The sequence below is a fragment of the Mustelus asterias genome, chromosome 20, assembly GCF_964213995.1.
Source record: "Mustelus asterias chromosome 20, sMusAst1.hap1.1, whole genome shotgun sequence".
Lineage (NCBI taxonomy): Eukaryota > Metazoa > Chordata > Chondrichthyes > Carcharhiniformes > Triakidae > Mustelus > Mustelus asterias.
Window position 1 is genome coordinate 78,502,029 of NC_135820.1, and position 22,571 is coordinate 78,524,599.

Consider the following 22,571-nt stretch of genomic DNA (forward strand, 5'->3'; position numbering starts at 1 on the left):
ACAGATACTGTCAGATCTGCTGAGATTTTCTGTTTTTATTTCAGATTCCAGCATGCAATCTGTTTTTATTTGCGATTTGCTTTTATCTCAGTGATCCTGATGTGCTCTCACCCGTGTCCTGTACAACTGCAGCAAAATATCCCCAGTTTTCTACTTCATTCCCTTTGTGTCGTAGACAGGAGAGGGATGGACAAACTGGACTGATTTCTTGTCTGTCAGCAGGAAGTGTTTTCAATTATTTTTTAAAGTATGAGGTGGCATATTTTCTCAACCCCTTGGTTTGTGTGACCCAATTTACTGATAATCCACATCAAGCTCATGTTACGATTAACTTAGAGGGTTAGTTTATTTCACATCCAAAAACCTAGGGAGAAGGGACTGCAACTTGCCACTCCACTACAGACATGAGTACGGGGGGGGGGTGGGGTGCGGAGGTGGTGCTAGAAAGGAATTTTTCAGTGCAAGAACCAGTGAACTAAATATTAATCCACGTGATTTCCAGGGTCTGGTCATGGTGGAGTCAGTTCCATCTTGTTGGAGATAATAATGCAAAAATCCTTGAAATGAATTAAGCTGCTGCAGAGTGAGCTTTCTGTGCTCACACCACTTGGCAAGTGTTAATCAGAGACTCGGAGGCAGTGATGGCCTAGTGGTATTATAGAATCCCTACAATGCAGAAAGAGGCCATTCGGCCCATCGAGTCTGCATCGAACACAATCCCACCCAGCCTCTATTCCTGTAACCCCACACCTTTACCTTGCTAATCACCCCGACACTGGGGTCAATTTAGCATAGTCAATCAACCTAATCCGCACATCTTTGAACTAGAGTATTAATCCAGAAACTCAAATAATGTTCTGGGGACCTGGGTTCAAATCCTGTCACGGCAAATGGTGGAATTAAAAATCTGGAATTAAGAATCTACTGATGACCATGAAACCATTGTCAATTGTCGGAAAACCCCACCTGGTTCACTAATGTCCCTTTAGGGAAGGAAATCTGCCGTCCTTACCTGGTCTGTCCTACATGTGACCCCAGAGCCACAGCAATGTGGTTGACGCTCAACTGCCCTCGGGCAACTAGGGATGGGCAATAAATGCTGACCAGCCAGTGACGCCCGTGTCCCACAAATGAATTGTTAGAATTTCTAAAATCAAGCCACCTTTGTGGAGTTGAAAGATGGTTACCGACTGCTTCCTCAGTCAGACAGCTGGAGCCCCTTCCTGATTATGTTAGCACTCTTGAGGATTTAATTCTCAAAAGCATATAGTCATTTCAAAATGGTCACAAGTCATTTCTCCATGGTGACTTCAAAAGGAATGTTGTTAAAACAGTGTTGGAACTGGCTTTGATTGCAGCTCCCAGTGCTTGGTTGTTGAAAGTGTTACCATCCACAATGAGGGTCTGGTGTTGGGAAACTATTGTCTAGGCAGACCCACTGACTCTGCTGGCAAGGTGAGCTTATCAGACGCAAATGATGGTCCCTTTGGTTCCCATTTGAAATGGGCTAGGACAGTCCCAGGTGTGATATGATTCTGTTAGCTCTGCAATGTCAATGAATGTTTCCAGGTTTTTGTGATTACAATGGGTTCTGTACAATGAGGTGTGAGATACTGTCAGCTAAGGAAATAATTATTTTGTTCTTGTAACTCCTGGGGGTATTCCAGACAAGGGGCCAACCCTGTGGTCATGTGACTGGTAACAGCCATCTTTTTGATTCATCAGTAAATCAGTTTTTTAAGCAATACAGATGAGAATAAAGTTCTGAATTTCCTGTTCATTTCCCAGGCACCCAACACGTGCAATAACCGGCAACATTCCATTTGTCTTCCTAATCACTTGCTAGCCACAAGTACACACCGATTCCTCTGTACCCGAGAGTTCTGCACTCACCTTTTAAATAATGAACTGTTTTTCTATTCTTTCGAAGGGGGACAAGTTCACAATTTCTCACATTATACTCCCATCTGCCAAATTTTTGTTCACTCATTTAACCTGTCTAAGCCCCTTTGGAAACTCCTTATGTCCTCTTCACAACTTAATTCCCTACCTATCTTTGTCAAAATTTAGCAACTAAACATTCAATTCCTTCATCCAAATCATTAATTGTTGAGACCCCAGCACTGATCCCCGTGGCATTCCACTTGTTAGATCTTGACAATCTGAAAATGACTCAGTTACGCTTACTCTCTCGTTAGCTAACCAATTTCCTATCCATGCTAATAAATTATCCTGCACACCATATGCAAAACCTTTCATGTGGCACGTTGTCAAATGCCTTCTGGAAATCTAAGTACAGCACATTCACAGGTTCCCCTTTATCTAAATTCTGTAAAATAGAAACAAATGCACCTGTGATCTCACAGTTATTTTAAGACTCTAGGATGAAATCCAGCAGGATCTGGGGACTTGACAGCTTTTAGTTTTGATCATTTTCTCAGTGCCCTTTCCATGGTGGTTGTAATTAAGTTCTTCCATCCCTTTCACCCCCTTGATTCCATTTATTTCTGGGTTGTTACTTGTATCCTTTACGGTGAAGATAGGTGCAAAATATTTCTTCAATTCATCTTCCATTTCCTTATTTTCCTTTAATTCCCCCAACTCACCAGAGGACCAGCACTCAATGTCCTCTCTTCCTTTTTAGATACCTGTAGAAACTCTTGTTATCTGTTTAGCTTATTGTAATTTCACCCTCCTTATTCTTCTAACCACTCTTTACTTGTTTATATTCTGTCCAATCTTCTGACCTGCCTCTAATGTTCACAGAATTGTATGCCATTTCATACTATCCTGAACTTCCTTAGTTTGCCATGGCTGGTGCATCCTTCATCTGGAGCTTTTCTTTTCTGCTAGCACCTTCACACTGCTCCTCGAGTCACAGATTGTTTCTCTCTCGCATTTACTGCTGATAGACTCACTGGTGGCCCATTCTTGCAGATCTGTCAATTCCACTTACCTCTATATTGAACAGTGAGTTCAGGGGCCAAACAGAGAGGCATGGCGGGTCTATTGTGGCCCATAGGCTGTATGTTGGACAAACCGGTAATAGAAGGTGACAAGCCACACTCTAAATTAGATACTGGAACAGCAGTTTCAGTTCTTTCAGATGCTTAACTATCAGTTAAACAAAAGCATTCTTCAACCATCCTGCAAAAAGCTACACGGAACAGGGCTGAAGGTTCTGGGAGAATTACCAGCTACTTTAAAGCACAGAGAAGAAGTAATTACTGGAATACTGTACACAATTCAAGATCAGATTTTTCACTTTTAAGTAGATTGAATCCAATCCTCAGAATAGAAGAAATAAAGAATGGAGAAGGTTAATCAGGAGACTTCAGAGCAGAATTTCTGAAGTTATTTATAGGATTGGGAAATCTGAGAACAGTGTATTGTGTAATACACAGCCAGGAGAATGAAAAGAAAATATATATTTATGTCATAAAATCAAAATACTGCAGATGCTGGAATCTGAAACAAAAATAGAAAATGCTGGAAAATCTCAGCAGCTCTGACAGCCTCTGTGGAGAGAGAATAGAGCCAACATTCCGAGTCAGGATGACCCTTTGTCAGAGCTTTGGAGAGAAGAGCAGTATTTCTTCAGGGTAGGAATTCCTGGAAGAGAAGTGGCAGTGAGATATTTTGCTTTTATCTTAGTGTTTAACTCACTGCCACTCTTTAAATTAATCCCACTCCTCTCTGTAACAAACTAATCCCTAATGCTGAAACCAAATGTAAAACTCAGGGTCTAGGCTAACTTCACAAAGCACGTTGAGCTTCTGACCTGGGCCTTAACGAATCTATGACCCGTCACAGCCATTAACCGGTACAATAAGCACCTCATCTTCCGAGACATGAGCAGCTGTGTGGACACGTAAGAAATTTGCTGACTATATCCTGGGTCTTCACATTAGAGTAGAAACACACCAGAAACTTTTAGTCACACTGTTGAACCTGAAAGAGCTTGCATCGACGCCATCAAGAGTTCAAATGTTGAAATTAAGATTAATAAGGTTTGATATTCATATGCTATTTGTTCAAGGGAAAGATCAGAGCACAGCAGAAATGAAGAATACAGAAAAATGTGGTGTTGAATTTGTGGCAGTCTCGGAGTTTACCACAGTGACAGTCCACACATTATCAGCAACTACACGAGGATCAAGCGTAATCAAAGAAGCTCAAAGATCTGAGGAGCAATGTAAGCAGATCAGAGTATTTTCTATGAGGGATGGTTAACATATATACCACATAGTCCTATGTTGAGAATGTATTTCGAACAAGAGGGCACATCTAACAGTGACCAATGATTTACTGGGATACGATGATAGAATGGTAATCCCAAGAGCATTGAGACTTGAGATCTTACAGCACCTACATCAGAGCCAGAGCCTGGGGTTCGGTTTGGTGAACAGGACTCTCAAAGTCATTGGAGGAAATGCTATCCAAATGTGTCACATGTACAATTCACAGAGAAGAACATAATCAGATCTTTGACATGGAGAACAGGTTTGGATCAAACAAGATTTGGAGAAATAGTGAAAAACTCACCACAGCCGAGATTTCACATTGTCCAGGCGGAACAGGAAGAAGAAACGGGAGAGCCACAGGGTGAAAATCAGAGCCCAGAGAAACAGAAATGAAAGAAAAAATGGAAGTAGGTGATCCTGAATCATCCACTAGTTTGAATTCCGTTCAACAGCATTCAGAAGACAAACAGCAGAATGAGGACGTTTTAGTCCCGACAAATGAGAGAAGAACGAGGTGTGGTAAACAAGCGGAAGCACCAAAGAAAAAGAGCAGAACCTCAAAAAAACTGGAGGAAGGAGAGAAAAGAGAACAGGAAGAGAACACGGAGAGAGAAAGAAAACTGACATTTACCCAAGAGACTCCAACTGACATTTCCCATCAGACTCCAAAACACTCAAATGTTCAAAATAACTAGGAGACTAAAGCATTGGCTTTCAATGTTAAAGTCTGAACAGAGATGTAGTTTAATGGAATATGTTAGACCAAGTCCAATAAATGGTTAACTGTAATTGTCTGTGATGTCATAGAGGAACATTGTTTTGATCTGTCACTATGCTTTGAAAAAGTTTTGCTGATTCTCGAGTAACTTGGGGAAGTCGGTATCTTCCTGAAACTGTTTATTGAGAAACTATTTGCAGAGACCTCATGGTGAGTACATGGATTCCTGGACACACATTGCTCTGCGTCTTGCACTATCGGAGGGTCATGATCATCTGACTCTTGATGTCATGCTTACATTATCATTAACATCTCATTAACATAACCATTTACCCTTTCCTGTACAGAAGTGAAATTTACCCGTGTGGCGTGAGGGTCGAGGAGAAAGCAGCCATAAAGAGAGGCCGGTATAATGGAATCTCCTCATAACTGTAAATATATTATTCTGAGGTTAGAGTATGCAATCATCAGTGTTTGGGAATTATTGAAACTACCATCCCAACAACGCAGTAACAGCTTAAATACCAATGGCAGTGGAATAAAAGCCTGAATCGGGTATGATTGCCCACTTAAGGGTATCAATTAACATTGGAGTGGGCAGACCATCATATACCTTCCTGCTCCGGATTTAATCAGGATAGAAGCAGAAAAGCAACTGGGTCCCCACCGCACACCTTCCTGCCCAATTAAATAACCCCTTACCTCCAAATTCACCTCAGAACAGGGCACTAACTCCTGACCAATATGTTGTGGAATGAACCAGGCATAAAGATCTACTTTAGATCTTGTGTTGTGTAAAGAGGAAGGTTTATCAGTAATCTCCGAGTTAATGATTCTGTGGGGAAAAGTGAGCGCAGAGTTACTGAATTCCATGTCTCGTTTGAGAACAACATTCTTCAGCCTCAAACAAGAATCTTAAACAAAACCAAAAAAAATGGGGGAGTAGCGGATAGTGAGGAGGATTGTCAGAGGATACAGCAGGATATAAATCAGCTGGAGATCTGGACCGAAAGATGGCAGATGGATTTTAACCCGGACAAATGTGAGGTGATGCGATTTGGAAGGTCTACTGCAGAAGGAAAGTATACACTAAATGGTAGAGCCCTTAGAAATATTAGCATATAGAGGGATCTAGGCATGCAGATCCACAGTTCCCTGAAGTTGGCAACTCAGATGGACAAGGTGGTCAAGAAGGCGTATGGCATGCTGACCTTCATCGATCGGGGCATTGAGTATAGGAATTGGAAAATCATGTTGCAGCTGTATAAGACTTTGGTTTGGCCACATTTGGAGTATTGTGTACAATTCTGCTCACCACACTGCCGGTTGATGCATTGGAAAGGGTGCAGAAGAGATTTACCACGATGTTGCTTTTGGAGGATATGGACTATGAAGAAAGGTTGAACAAACTTGGATTGTTTTAATTGGAGCGTCGGAGGATGAGGGGGGACCTGATAGAGATTTACAAGATTATGACAGGCTTGGATAGAGTGGATAGTCAGAGTCTTTTTCCCAGGGCCGAAGGGTCAATTACTCGGGGACATTGGTTGAGAGTGAGAGGGTGAAAGTTTAAAAGAGATGTAAGGAGCAAGTTTTTCACACAGAGGGTGGTGAATGCCTGGAACGCGCTGCCGGAGGAGGTGGTGGAAGCAGATTCTATAACAACGTTCAAGAGGCATCTGGATAGATACATGAATAGGCAGCGAATAGAGGGATATGGACCAGGTAGAGGCAAGAAAATGTTAGATTAGAGAGGCATCTGTGTTGGCACAGACTTGGTGGACCGAAGGGTCTGTTCCTGTGCTGGACTGTTCTTTGTTCTTTGTTCCATTCCATTGGTGCGAAGGAAAACTGGTTAAAGTTTATTCACTGAAAGGAATAGTGATAAATAAAGGGGAAATGTTAATGAAGGGATTAAGAAAGTGTTAAAAGTGCTATCTCGGCCTCCTCCCGAGGTCCCCAGCATCACAGATCTAGTCTTCAGCCAATTCAATTCACTCCACATGATATCACGAAACAGCTGAAGGCACTGGATACTGCAAAGGCAATGGGCCCTGATAACATTCCAGCAATAGTACTGAAGATGTGTGCTCCAGAACCTGCTGCACCCCTAGCCAATGTGTTCCTGCACAGCTCTACACTGGCACCTACCCGGCAATGTGGAAAATTGCCCAGATATGTCTTATCCACAAAAATCAGGATAAATCCAACCCAGCCAATTGTCACCCCATCACCCACTCTCAACCATCAGCAAGGTGATGGAAGGTGTTGTTGCGACACTTATTATTATATTAAGCGTTATTGTATTAAGCGACACTTACTCAGCAATAACCAGCTCACTGATGCTGAGTTTGGATTCACTCAGGGTCACTCAGCTCCTAAGCTAGGTTTAAGGTGAGAGATACAAAAGGGTCCGGAGGGGCAATTTTTTCACACAGAGGGTGGTGAGTGTCTGGAATGAGCTGCCAGAGGCAGTAGTAGAGGCAATTTTGTCTTTTAAAACCATTTAGACAGTTACATGGATAAGATGGATACAGAGGGATATGGGCCAAATGCGGACAATTGGGATTAGCTTAGCAGTAAAAGCTGGACGGAATGGACAAGTTGGGCCGAAGAGCCTGTTTCCACGCTGTAAACCTCAATTACTCTATGACTCTACCCAGAGTGTAGCACTAATGCTGTTGCATTTTGATATGACAGATTAGATAATAGAATTTATCAAGTATTAGGAAAACAAAGGCAGTTTTAAGGGATTTACATTTGTATTGGTAGCCATTAAAAATAAGATATAGTTTTAAGTTGGTTAATTTAGTTTTCTGTGCCCAGAAGGATAAACCTATAGTTAGATTCATGCTGGACAAAGGTGTTTGTATATGTGGGGATTGGTTAAGTTCCAACTGTGTTTCTATTGTGCTTTGAGAGGGCTACAGCGTAAAAAGTAAATAAACCAGCAGGAGTGTTGCTTAGCAATAGGAGGCTATCTTCCTTTGTTCTTAGTCTTAACAGGAAGTGACTGCGGTCGGAGATATGTCGAGAGCGAGAAGGCAGCTCTCACAGCTCTACTAGAAGCAGTTGGTTTAGAAGGCTTTGCCACGAGAAAAACCATACCCTGAATGAATGATTATACAAAGAACACCTAGTTAAGGAAATTAGAGGAATGAAAGGAGTTTCATTGAGTTAACGGAACAGAGGAAACTGGAAACCAGTACAGGTAATTTTCCAGTGAAGTCGCAGAGTTGAAAATGCATTGGATCGTGAGAGGCCAGAAAGATATCTGTAATGGTGCTAAGGTTAGTGAGAAATTACTATATTTTGGGAGATATTCACTGGAATTTTACTGCCTGCCTGCCATGGGAATCGGAGCAGGTGAGGGGCAGAGAATGGGAAAGTCCATTGACCTCGGGTAGGATTTTACGATTTCAGGTCGAGCAAGGCGTAAAATCCCAACCGTTGTGTGAAATCATTGTGGAAATTGGTGTCTGGACATCGGAGGGTGTCTAGACCTTTAAGACCAGGAAATGCAAAATGGGTTGGTGTAAATCCTGGAATGGATTGGTTGGTAGAAGTGGAGCAGAAGCTCTGTTCACAATAATCATCTGAAATACGTGGACTAGATATCGGAATGCACACTGCTAATGCGAAGCATTATTGTGAACAAAGATTTTAAAGCATGTTTTTGGGAGGAGAGAATGGAAACTCTCATGTAATAAACATCTGGGGGAATTTTGAGAACAAAAACACAGACACACAACACTAACAGAGTGAGTGCATTTGACCACAGTAATCTTGTGTGTTTAAAGGGGACTTTGTGTGTTACTGAGACCATTGTAGTTTAAGGTGTATTTGTAACCCATGTTAATCTTAAAACAAAAACAGAAAAATGCTGGAAAATCTCAGCAGGTCTGATAGCATCTGTGGAGAGAGAATAGAGCCAATGTTTTGAGTCTAGGTGACCCCTCGTCAGAGCTTAATCTTAAAACATGTGTGTAATGGTTAAGACAAGGGGAAGACTAAAGAACTATTGTATCATAATCCAACTTTTTGTGTTTAATAAATGTTTTTTCTTGTTGCTAAACCTAGTTAGTAGTCATGTAACTTTGTTCCTGCATGTTTTATATAAAAAAAGAAAAAAGTTACAGTTCTTTGAGCAAGTGTTCCATTCTGAGATCTTCCTGTCCAGTTACAACATCAACTGGGATGGTATCGAAAGTGGGGCTCTTGTGGGATTTCAAAATGTGGAGGAGGGTTATTGGAAGTTGATTAGTAATAATTCATATAATACAAAATAATAGTTATAACATATTTTGAAACATGGAGAGCAAATTACTGGATGCTGAAAAGTAAAACTTGGTCTGGGATTTATTGTTAAATGGTGGGATCTGTGAATCCTTAAAAAGAGTAGGTGGGGGTACTGAGATACTGGATAATATAATTGGAGTTACTGAGGGCTATATTGTACAGGTTAGAATCCAAAATGATCTTGGAAATTGCTAAGATTTTCCTAAAAATTGAAGATGTGACTTTGGCGGATTTACAGAAAGTAACTAACAGTCAGTTGACTGAATTGGCAGATAAATAGTTGGGACTACCTGCAGGGGTAAGGAAAGATGAGATTATTGAAAGCATAGTGAAAGATTTAAAATTGCAAGAATCATCAGTGAGACCAAGTTCTCTGAAAAGTATGGCAGTATTAATTACCTGTTTTTTTGTGTAAAGTTAATTTAAGAAGTAACTTTGCAATTGGAATTGTTACAGTGGGAATTATTCCTTATTGGAGGGATAGATTTCATCCTAAGTAATGATTTTGAATCCCTACAGTGCAGAAGGAGACCATTCGGCCCATCGAGTCTGCACCAACAACAATCCCACCCAGGCCCTATCCCCATAGTCCCATGCGTTTACCCTGCTAATCCGCCTGACACTAAGGGTCAATTTATCATGGCCAATCAACCTAACCTGCACATCTTTGGATTGTGGGAGGAAATTGGAGCACCCGGAGGAAACCCACGCAGACATGGGGAGAACATGCAAACTCCACATAGACAGTGATCCAAACTGGGAATCAGCCTGGTAAACCTTCGCTGCACTCCCTCGAGGGCAAGAACATCCTTCTTCAGAAAAGGAGACCAAAACTGCACACAATACTCTAGGTGTGGCCTCACCAAGGCCCTGTATAATCGCAACAACACATCCCTGCTCCTGTACTCGAAACCTCTCGCAATGAAGGCCAACATACAATTTGTCTTCTTTACCGCCTGCTGCACCTGCATGCTTACCTTCAGTGACTGGTGCACAAGGACACCCAGGTCCCGCTGCACACTCCCCTCTCCCAATTTACAGCCATTCAGGTAGTAATCTGCCTTCTTGATTTTGCTTCCAAAGTGAATAATCTCACATTTATCCAAATTATACTGCATCTGCCATTGATTTGCCCACTCACCAGCCTGTCCAGATCATTCTGAAGGATCTCTGCACCCTCGTCACAGTTCACCCTCCCACCCAACTTGGTATCATCTGCAAACTTTGAGATGTTACATTTTGTTCCCTCATCCAAATCATTAATATATATTGTGAATAGCTGGGGTCCCAGCATCGATCCCTGTGGCACCCCACTAGTTACTGCCTACCAATTTGAAAACACCCACTAATTCCTACCCTTTGTTTCCTCTCTGCCAACCAGTTTTCTATCCATCTCAATACACTTCCCCCAATCCCATGCGCTTTAATCTTGCACAATAATCTCTTGTGTGGGACTTTGTCAAACATTTTCTGAAAGTCCAAATATATCACATCGACTGGTTCCCCCTTGTCAACTCTACTAGTTACATCTTCAAAGAATTCCAACAGATTTGTCAAGCATGATTTCCCCTTCATAAATCCATGCTGACTCTGTCTGATCCTGCCACTGCTTTCTAAATGCTCTGCTATAAAGTCCTTGATAATGGATTCGAGAATTTTCCCCACTACCGATGTTAAGCTTACTGGTCTATAATTCCCGGTTTTCTCTCTATCTCCCTTTTTAAATATTGGAGTGACATTAGCTACCCTCCAATCTGCAGGAGCTGTTCTAGAGTCTATAGAGACCTGGAAGATGACCACCAATGCATCCACTATTTCTAGAGCCAGTTCCATAAGTACTCTGGGATGTAGATTATCAGGCCCTGAGGATTTATCCGCCTTCAATCCCTTCAATTTTCCGAGCACCATTTCTCTACTAATATTGATCTCCCTCAGTTCTTCCCTCTCACTAAATCTTGCATTCTGCAACACTTCTGGCATTTGATTTGTGTCCTCTTTTGTGAAGACAGAACCAAAGTATGTGTTCAGTTGCTCGGCCATTTCTTTGTCCCCTATAAAACATTCTCCCATTTCTGTCTGCAGGAGACCTACATCTGTCTTCACCAACTCTTCACGTATCTACAGAAACTCTTAGTGTCAGTTTTTATGTTCCCTGCAAGCTTAGTTTCGTACTGTATTTTCCCCTTCTTAATCAATCCCTTGGTTCTTCTTTGCTGACTTCTAAACAGCACCCAAATCCTCAGGACTATTATTTTTCTTGGCCAATCTGTATGCTTCCTCCTTGGATCGGATACTCTCTCTAATTTCCTTTGTATTGAGGGAGTGCCGCACTGTCAGAGGGTCAGTATTGAGGGAGTGCCGCACTGTCAGAGGGTCAGTACTGCGGGAGTGCTGCACTGTCAGAGAGTCAGTACTGAGGGAGTGCTGCACTATCAGAGGGTCAGTACTGAGGGAGTGCTGCACTGTCAGAGGGTCAGTACTGAGGGAGTGCTGCACTGTCAGAGGGTCAGTACTGAGGGAGTGTCGCACTGTCAGAGGGTCAGTACTGAGGGAGTGTCGCACTGTCAGAGGGTCAGTACTGAGGGAGTGCTGCACTGTCAGAGGGTCAGTACTGAGGGAGTGTCGCATTGTCAGAGGGTCAGTACTGATGGAGTGCTGCACTGTCAGAGGGTCAGTACTGAGGGAGTGCTGCACTGTCAGAGGGTCAGTACTGAGGGAGTGCCGCACTGTCAGAGGGTCAGTACTGAGGGAGTGCCGCACTGTCAGAGGGTCAGTACTCCTTTGTAAAGAGGGATTGGCCCTCTTACCCATTTTGCTTTTGTGTCAGACAGGAGCAAACAGTTGCTGCAGTTGCCCCATGTGTTCCTTGAATATTTGCCATTGCCTATCCACCTGTCATCCCTTTAAGTAGCTCTCCCCAGTCTCCGAATCAACTACTTCACTCTCCATCTTGATAAAAAATTCTATCACTTTATGGTCGCTGATCCCCAAGGGGGATTGGCAATGATTCCCTTCTCATTACACGGTACCCAGTCTAAGATGGCCTGCTCTCTAGTTGGTTGCTCCTCATATTGTTCAAGAAAACTATCCCGTACACACTCCAGAATTCCTCCTCCACGGCATTGTGACTAATTTGATTTGCCCAATCTATGTGCAGATTAAAATCACCCATGATCACTGATATTCCCTTATCACATGCATCACTAATTTCACATTTAATGCCATTCCCAACATCACCACTGCAGTTTGGGGGTCTGTATATGATACCCACTGATGTTTTTTGTCCCTTGGTATTTCTCAACTCCACCCACACAGACTCCACATTGTCAGAGCTAATATCCTTTCTCACTATTGTGTTAATTTCCTCTTTAACCAGCAGTGCCACTCCACCACCTTTTCCTTTATGCCTGTCCTTCCTAAATATTAAATACCCTGGGTATTCAATTCCCACCCCTGGTCACCCTGCAACCATGCCTCCGTAATCCCAATTATATCGTACCCGTTTACATCTATCTGCGTGATTAGTTCATTCACTTTATTGCATATGTGCCGTGCATTAACTCACAGAGCCTTTAAGCTTGTCTTTTTAACATTGTTTGCCTTGCTCCCAATATTTCTCTCCATAACCCTGAATAAAAACTCACCATTGAATAGTGATCCAGTTGAACAAAGGACTGATCCAAGTAATAATGTTAATATTTCTCAGCAATCATCTAGGGGGATTCTGAGGACAAATCCAGTCATCCGTTTGCGTTCAGAGTAGAGTGTATTTGACCACAGTCAATCTGTGGGTTTAAAGGACTTTGTGATACTGAGCCCATTGTAGCTTAAATGTATTTTGTAATCCGTGTCAATCTTAAAATCTGTGTGTATTTGTTAAGTTAAGGGGGGGGGGGGTGAGGAGTATTGTATCTTAAATCTTAATCTTGATTTTTCATTATTAATTTTTTAAAAATTTCTTGTTGCTAAAACTACTTAGGCTAATTACCAAACTGATTCCTGTGATGGCAGGTCTGTCATATGAGGAGAGATTAAGTCGGTTAGGATTATATTCACTGGACTTTCGAAGAGTGAGAGGGGATCTCATAGAAACTTATAAAATTCTAACAGGGTTAGACAGGGTAGATTCAGAAAGAATGTTCCCAATGGTGGGGGGGTCATAGTTTGAGAATAAGGGGTAAACCTTTTAGAATTGAGGTGAGGAGAAATTTCTTCACCCAGAGGGTGGTGAATGTGTGGAATTCACTCCTACAGGAAGTAGTTGAGGCCAAAACGTTGTGTGATTTCAAGAAGAAATTAGATATAGCTCTTGGTGCTAAAGGGATCGAGGGATATGGGAGGAAGGGGGATCAGGATATTGAATTTGATGATCAGCCATGATCAAAATGAATGGTGGAGCAGACTCGAGAGGTTAATCCCCTACTTCTTCTAGTTTTTATGTTTCTATAATTAGCAGCCCTGTGACTCTGTGTCTCCAAGTTTTATTTTTAAAAAGTAAAAGTTATGGTCTGTTAAAAGCCAGGGTTACATTCTGGAATCTTCCCGTCCAATTATAGCATCAACTGGGATCATAACATAGACCTCACAGCCTCCAATACCCAGAATAGTCAGTGCCTTCCATACCTGGATCCCTCACCGATTCTGATACCTGGAGCCCTGAATCTATTGAAACTGCACCCTCTTTATCGTGATAATTCAAACAGGAAGATGTGATTGTGGCTTCCAGGAGCATGTTTAGATGTAGAAATATTGGGAGAAAATTGTGTCACAGGCGAGATGTGAAAGATAAAAAATATATATTTTTATCAGCTGGACTATTTTATGAAGTCATTTTATTTCTGTGCTGTTAAAAATAGAATATTGCTGAACCAACAACCTGTCTCCAGCTGAGCAACAATGGCACGGGACTGACTGCGATCAAAGGGAAACCTTTGTGGGTCTGAATCTCCGGAAACGGTGCTAACGGCTGAAGCATTAGCAGTTCGAACACCATGGTTTCAACAAGGAAAGTGGCAGTTAACCCAGCACCAGTGTCTCCAATAAAAGGAATCCTGATTCCTACTAAGCCTGAAGTCATCCTGTGTCCAACATTGTGAAGGTATGTCACATGACCTCCCCCAAAGCTGCATTGTGATATTGTCTGTTGGAACTGAATTCTAGCAGTTACTGTTTGATGTTCAACAAAGACAGAATTCCAAGCAACAATCTGTGTTGTCTTCCATCAAGCTGGCGTCAGCAGAGAGAACCTGGACCCTCACCAAACCTGCCAACTGCTGGAACACTGGAACTTGTGCCTTCAGACTGGCTCACTCACTCTATGTGTCTTCCCCTGTCGTGCCAGTCTCAATCCGGAAATATGGAGCATTCTACAATCAGCTGACCTCCCCTCAGAAAGAACATTCCAGTTGACTTCTGATTCTGGACACATGTAAAACTCATACTTGCAGCAATCCCTCAGTATTGACCCTCTCACAGTGCGGCACTCCCTCAGTATTGACTCTCTGACAGTGCAGCACTCCCTCAGTATTGACTCTCTGACAGTGCGGCACTCCCTCAGTACTGACCCTCTGACAGTGCAGCACTCCCTCAGTACTGATCCAACAGTGCAGCACTCCCTCAGTACTGGCCCTCTGACAGTGCAGCACTCCCTCAGTACTGACCCTCTGACAGTGCGGCACGCCCTCAGTACTGACCCTCTGACAGTGCAGCACTCCCTCAGTACTGGCCCTCTGACTGTGCAGCACTCCCTCAGTACTGACCCGACAGTGCAGCACTCCCTCAGTACTGGCCTTCTGACAGTGCAGCACTCCCTCAGTACTGGCCCTCTGACAGTGCAGCACTCCCGCAGTGCTGCATTGGAGCTTCAACACTGATTTTTGGCCTGGAGTTCGGCTTGAATACACAACCTGCTGATTCACAGTTGCTACATTTAGCCAAATTAGATTCCATAGGCTGCCATTTTACCCATAATCCATTTCACCTGGAAATGGTTTTGGATTAATTTGTATTGTCAGAATCAGTTTCACAAACCCCAAACTGGCTGACATGTTACTGAGGACATATCCTCATGATTCAGATTGGGGTTTGAGACAGAGAAATTATAAGTTTAATGCTGGAAAGTTCATTGTGATCAAAGGGCCTGATGTTGTCACTGTGTCTGCGTCCGGAGAGTGAGGTTTCTCATCCACAATGGTCCACTTCATTGATAGCTCAGGTAGATATCAAGCTTTTATCTTCCTCTCCTTGTCTGGAATGGTTAATCTGCAAATTTTAGTATGGGGCAGTTTGAGAGGAATAGCAAGTGTCCTGTGAGTTCTGTAAGTAAGATCAGCCATGGATGTGAAAGTTGTAAATCTTATTTGCCTTTAGAATGAGTTATAGAAAATGGGTGAATCTCAATGTGAAATTGGTATTCAGTTCATCGTCAAATCACATGCATAAATAAACCCATTTCCTGGTTGATAATTGGCCTCATTTCACTAAAATGTTTTTCAGTCTGCCTAAACCCACGGACAAAATCAGATTCCACTAAACACTCATGCACAATGTTCATTGTGATAGCCAATGGAAATACGCTTGATTGAGATATTGGGCTTGTAAAAGTACATTCAAGCTTGTGGGGAATGTGAGGTCCACTTGCAGGAGTGACCATCAATACCAAATCACGAAATTCAGAACACCTCATTCCAGAATTCATTCCACTACTTCAAGATGATAAACTTCAACCATGTGCTGACACTCTGAATCTCTTGGGCATGTAGCACAGGAATCGATCCAGTTTCCCTCCCCTTGGAGCCTTGCTTTACAATTTGGTGCCTAATTCCTTAAATTTGCTGCAAGATAGCAAGCATATTTCTGTCATCGGTTCAAACCTAAAGTCATGACTATGTGCCCTCCCCTCTCTCCCCCAACACTGCACCCGGATTATAAGTCGCAGAGGCCTGCTTCAAGTCTTGATATGACAATAGAAGTGGGACGGTGAGGATATCTAGCAGAATTACTGCTGCATTAACAGGGGCACTCATGGGACATGAAAATAATCACATTTTCATCCACAATCAGGAAGCAGTTTTTGTTTTTATACTTTTCCAATTCAATCAAATCAAGTCGAGACAAGTTGAGACATTTCCGATCCAGGCTGACAAGACAGGGTATGCGACCCTTTACCCTGTCCTGGGCCTGATTTACATGAGCCAAGCTGATTGGAGGAGGTGCAGGTCTTCCCCCTCCAAGGCCTGATCCCAACTGCATCCCAGCCAAAAGGCCAAGATGCCACTTTTAAAAATTGCTTCATATGAATATGAAGCTTAAATGCAACCCAGTGGCCACTACCAAGCGCAGCATCAGCAGACTACACTTGATCTTAGCCAAAAGGCCGAACTCAACTTAACCACACACTGCCAGCTGAATATCATGTTCCTTCCTCAGAGTAACTGCAGCGGAGATAAATTATTCAATCAACTTTTAATTCAGTATGTTTAAAATAATCATATTATGGACACATTCAGGATGTATGTAATATGTATGTGTAACTGTGTCATTTACTGGTTAGATTGCACAATTTGTGTCCTAATTAGTGGCATGTTAAAGAGCCATTATTTTTATTATCTTCAATTCTGCAGTTTGAACTAATGTATTCACCTAAATTCTGGAAGAATATTTTAAATTGAACCAGTCTTTAAGTGTTTCTCACAAGGTTAATGGGTGAAGGACAATATGTACTGGACAAAGACAGAATGAAGTCCTCACCTAAAAGTCAGGTTGTAATTTCTGCAGTGCCTCTTCTGGTGGGAGGGTTTAATTACAGCGTGACATGTTTACATGGCCAGTTCCCATTATAAATATGGATGATGTGGAGATGCCGGTTGGGGTAAGCACAGTAAGAAGTCTCACAACACCAGGTTAAAGTCCAACAGGTTTACTTGGTAGCAGGAGCTTTCGGAGCGCTGAAGGAGTAGCACTCCGAAAGCTCGTGCTACCAAATAAACCTGTTGGATTTTAATCTGGTGTTGTGAGACTCCTTATTATAAATATGGGATTAAGAATTTACAATACAACGGTTCACTAGAAACATGCATAGGTTTAATATTTATAATATATTGGAAAGGTTATGGAAGCTGGGCTAGCATGAGAAAAGGGAAATTTTGAGGATAAATTTCAGTTTAATTTTAGAATGGGTTAGTGAGTTGTTATGAAGAAACATTGAAATTCCTCACTTTTTGGTTTAAGCAAGTTGCAATGAAACGTAATCAATAAACTGATCAGCAAATTGTTGATGATCAAGTCCAAACTCGGAGTAAGAAACAGATGGACCTTATTCAGCCTTGGGGGAAATTGAATTTGAATACAATCAGGGAATGTCTATTGAAATGGACTATCTCGATGCTGTTTATCAGCAATTAGTTGTAATGCAAAGGCAGGTAGATGAAACCCAGTTATCTCTCTCCACCTCTACTACCAATTGTGACTGCAAGTCATCAAACCATGGATGTACTGGAACTGCCTCCAGTTAAACTCTGACAGCACTAGTCTTTTTACTTGGCTCCATCCTGAAACTTTGCTTCTAATGCCAGAATGAAATTTCCTAACCTGTGCTAATGTCAGCCAGGCCCGTTAGGATGCTAGCAGAGCTTCAACCATTATCATATCATAGAATCCCTACATATTTACCCTGCTAACCTATATATCTTGGACACTAAGGGACAATTTATCATGGCCAACCCACCTAACCTACACATCTTTGGACTGTGGGAGGAAACCAGAGCACCCGGAGGAAATCCATGCAGTGCTAACCACTGTGCCACCGTATCTATTCTAAGATATAAAGTTTATTTATTAGTCACAAGTAAGGCTTACATTAACACTGCAATGAAGTTACTGTGAAATTCCCCTGGTCGCCACAATCCGGCGGCTGTTCGGGTCAATGCACCCTAACCAGCACATCTTTCAGAATTTATGTTCACCTCCTGTGTTTTACTAGGACCAATGGTCAAGTTGCATTTCTATCTATACCACAGTACAAATTAACAGGAATAGGCCATTCAGCCCTTCCAGCCTATTCCCCCATTTGATGAGATCTCTGATGAGTTTGACCTTCTAAACCCGACAGAACCCTGCTGCCTGTAGACTATCCCAAACAACTGGCAGTTCAATCTGCATTCCTATTTTCACTCACAAACCCTTCATCTCCTCACCCTGAGTTACATCCTCTGTGCTTCCTATGCTGATTTAGCCCAGCGCTCTCAAAGCACGCCAACTTTCAACCAATCATGCTGTCTACAATTCTCTTCCCCAACATCTCTTACTCCAGGCGATTGACTTTCTTCCCTCACCGTCTGAACTCGAGTTGGTGCCCAAGCTCTTCTCTGGCTTTAGAGTCAGGCTGAAAACACGACGCTTTTTTCGCACCATTGGAGAGGATTGATTATTTCAAGGGGTCTGTTTTCTGAGGCCGATAATCCAATAGCTGTTCCTCTTGAAAGTTGCTAAATTTGACAGAACCCTCAGTTATTCCTCAGGTTAAATCAAACTCCAGACGTGGTTTTACCTTGTTTTTTTTATTGTACTGTACATTTTCCCCCTGGAAGCAAATCAAACCCGGTTTTTATCCATCCAGTGATAATGTATGTTGGTTCAATAACACATGGCATTAAAAAGTAATCAGGTCTGTGTATCTCGGGGCCACTGAATCACACCGAGTTACAAGATTGGAAAAGCTCGGTGCAGACAGGAAGATTCTGTAAAGATTAAAGTTTTTTTTTTGGGGGGGGGGCGCTAAATCGCTCTCATTTTGGATAATTACCTGCAGAATGTAAAAGCCCCCTCTGGGGAAGGTAACAAAAAGGGGAGTCCAGCAGCCCCAGAGATTCAAATTCCCACCACCGAGTTTCCCCTTGACGGAAATTTGATTTTTTTCGTCGACTTTTACAAACCTATTTAATAAAAGTAACAGCTGGAAACTTTGTGCATTGTTGCTACAGGAAGAGTTCCTCTACCTGAGCTTCGCCCTTTGTTGCATTTTTATATAAACAGAATTACAAACCCCCCCCCCCGGAATTTCTGACAGTTAAATGATGGGACAGAACAGGAAGAGAGGATTGTGGAGCTGGGGGTGGTTTGGAGGGAGTTAGGGACCTTACTGTCTTACACCAGCACAGAAACCATGGTTAGAGAGTGAAGTCATTCGTCAATAATACAACAATTGATCGGTAAATTTTAAAAAAGAAACTATAATACAAACCAAGGATTTCTCTTGTCCCTGTTGGGTAACTGGGGGAATTCCCCATTCTCACCCACAATTTTACATCAACATTAAACGGCGCGAACATTTCATTCAGGTGCTGCGCCGAATTATTTCCCCGAAATATATAAAGAAAGATTCTATCCAATCTTCGGTTTGCAAATGGAAACCATTGAGTTTAATCTAGACGCTCGCCAGGTCTGGCAGTGTCTGTGGGTAACTGGAACAGTAACACTCTCTCTCCACAGATGCTGCCACACCTGTTCAGTGTTCGCAGCATCTTTCATGTCACATTTCCTCCCAGCTCTGATTTAACCAGTCCGTTAACAAGACAATCCAGGCGTGATGGGATTTTCATTTTAGCTGATCTGGCACAGGAATCTCCAGAGCACCGACACGGGATGATGATGATGTTGGTGTTGTGTGTCCCCCCCCCCCCCCCCCCCCCACTCATACGTACACACACTCACTCGGTCACACACACATAATGCACAAAGTCTCTCAGTCATGCACTGTCTCCCATACAGACACACAATGTCTCCCACACACCGTCATTCACACACGCACAGACACACAGTCTCTCATACACAAACACACAGTCTCTCCCACATAGTCATACAATCTCTCACATAGTCTCTCACACACAGCGCAGAGCTGTGACCATGGGGCAGGTTGCTGGCAGCATCACTCGGGGGCACTGCTCCCATATCCACGGTCTTGCCAGTGAAGAACATCTTCCTTCGCCACATCACAGAGAAACAGCCGAGTTTACATTGCATTCCTGTCACTAAGTCAAAGCTTCAGTTACAGGGACAGTCACTATATATATAAAAAAACTACATGTCCAACTTGTGACACATTACAGAGCAGCCCAGTCTCAGGGTCCAGTGAGTCAGGCATTGTGAGGAGCTTTGCCTGAGAGACTCTGAGTGAATCTGTTTCCATATCAAACTCGGTGAGAATATCACATCTTCAAAAAAAAGAGGGGTTTCCAAATCAGCCGGGGACTGGGAATAATGTAGAACCGCCAACTGGAGTATAAAATCCATCTGGGAGGGAGTCAGATCCCAGTTTGCCTCTGCTCCCTCCCCGTGTGTCAGTGCAGAGATTCTCAGAGGTTCACAGGGCACTCTGCCTCATGATCCGGGTTTGCTGCTTGCTGCCGCGGCTGTTTCTGTTTTTTTACTCTCCTCATTCTTGTCCTTTTCCTGCTCTTTATTTTCCTCTCTGCGCTCCCTCTCTCGGCGCTCCCTCTCTTTGCCTCTGTCTCTACTCCGCTCTCTCTCTCTGTCTCGCCCTCTGTCCCTCTCTCTCCTCCTGTGTCTGTCTCTGTCGTGCTCCCGCTCTCGGTTCTTGTCTCTGTCCCTCTCCCGGCTCCTCTCCCAGTCCCGGTCCCGGTTCCAGCTCCGCTCCCGGTCCCTCTCCCGGTCTCTCCGCCTGTCCTCTGCCCCCCTCCGGAAGCGCTCGCTGGGGTAGCGACAGTCGGAGCGCTCTCCCCCCCGGTAGCCTCCCCGCTGCCTCCCGGGGTGGCTCCGGAACCTGTCCCGCTCCCTGTCCCGGGAATCCGGACTGGGAAGGCGGGAGGGTCGCTCCGGCTCCGGGGGTTTGAGGGCGGGGGCGGGGGGAGCAGCCGAGGGCAGCTCCTGTTGGGATGGGGAATGGTTTCCCATGGGATGAGGGGGCTGGTTGCTGAATCCCGGGAGGGGCTGCCCTTGGAAACGGTACCGGGGGCCGGGAGCCCCCCTGGGGAAGAGGGGCACAGGTTTGGGAGGCTGGAAAGAGGGTCCCTGCACCCGGGGGAAATGCTGGAAAGTTGGGAATGGCCCCAGGGCTTGCTGCAAATTCCCAGGATGGAAACTGTCCCCAGGATTCCCAAAGCCCCGCTGGGGGGAGGGGAAGGCGGGGGAGTCCCCGGGGTAAGAGGGTCCCAGCAGGGAGGGCAGGACGGGAGTGGGTAACAAGACTTTGGGAGTGACCTGGCCCTGCTCCCCCGGGGCTGGAGGCTGCATCAGGGGAGCACAGGCCGCCTCCTGGACCCTTGGGGGCTGGGCAATCTCCCCTGGGGCCCGGGCGATCTCCCCTGGGGCCCGGCCCTCCTCACCCCCCCAGGGGGTGGGCTGCAGGGGGGTGGGCCCCTCCCCGGGGGTCTCCGGAGCTGCAGCCTCCTGCAGCCTGGGGCTGTGGTAAGTGGCAGGGAGGGCCGGGGTGTAGAGTGGGGCCAGCGGCTGGTCGGCTGGGGTGACTGCACCTTCCCCCGGGGCCGGGCCTCGGGGCAGTTGGGCTGGGCTGGGCGCCAGTCTCCTCACCGCTGCCTGCCGGGGGTCTCTGCTCTGGTCAATCATTTGGGAGGGGGCAGAGGGTTCAGGTCCTGGCAGCTGCGCAGTGCCAGCCTCTGGCACTTCAAACAGGTCGGGCTTGAATGAGGAGGATTTGGGTGGAGGAGACATCAGGGCGTCGGAGACGGAGAAACAGGCCATGGATACCCCCACCGCCGCCCTCTGCTGCCTCAGAGCCTCTTCCTGCTCCTCCACCTGCCTGGTCTGCTCCTCTATCTGCTGATTGAGGGTTTCCAACATCTTCTGTTGCTCTTGGAGTGAGGAGGCGGCGGATAGGGAGGTGAGGTAGAGCTCATTGCCCATGCCCCGGGCTTTGGGCTCTGCTCCTGCCTCACTGCCCACTGGCACCATGGCTTCCTCCAGAATGGTCTCATCTGCCGGATCGTAAGCATCCTCCAGGTCATACACCCTCTCCGCCTCGGGCTTGTACTCCTCCTCCGGGTCGTAGGGACGGTTGTCATCGTCTGGAACCTCCGGCTTGGCTCTCTCCTCCTTCAGCTGCCCAAACTGCTGGACAATGGGGTCCAGGAGCGGGGTGGAAGAGGCAGCTTCGGGCTCCGGCATGGAGTTGGGGGAATCAGGAGAGTTCTTCGCCTTGTCAAAACTCTTCTTGCCTCCGAAGAGGGTTTGGAGGATGTGCTGGAGGGGGTTGGCCACTTTGCTGGGGGCTGCAGAACTGGGCTTGCTGCTGCTGCTGACTTTGGGAGGGGCTGGGTGAGGTTCCCCCTCCGCTT

The 22,571-nt window shown here is 44.6% G+C and overlaps 1 protein-coding gene across 1 annotated transcript in view; it reads right to left on the reverse strand.

Moving 5' to 3' along the window:
• Nucleotides 1-18,807: 18,807 nt before the first annotated feature.
• Nucleotides 18,808-22,571, reverse strand: part of LOC144508269 (uncharacterized) — a 6,264-nt gene continuing 2,500 nt past the window's right edge. The window contains exon 2 of the mRNA XM_078236087.1: nucleotides 18,808-22,568. Within this exon, the coding sequence (XP_078092213.1) occupies nucleotides 20,638-22,568 (1,931 nt within the window). The 3' untranslated portion in view covers nucleotides 18,808-20,637. The remainder of the gene's footprint in view (nucleotides 22,569-22,571) is intronic.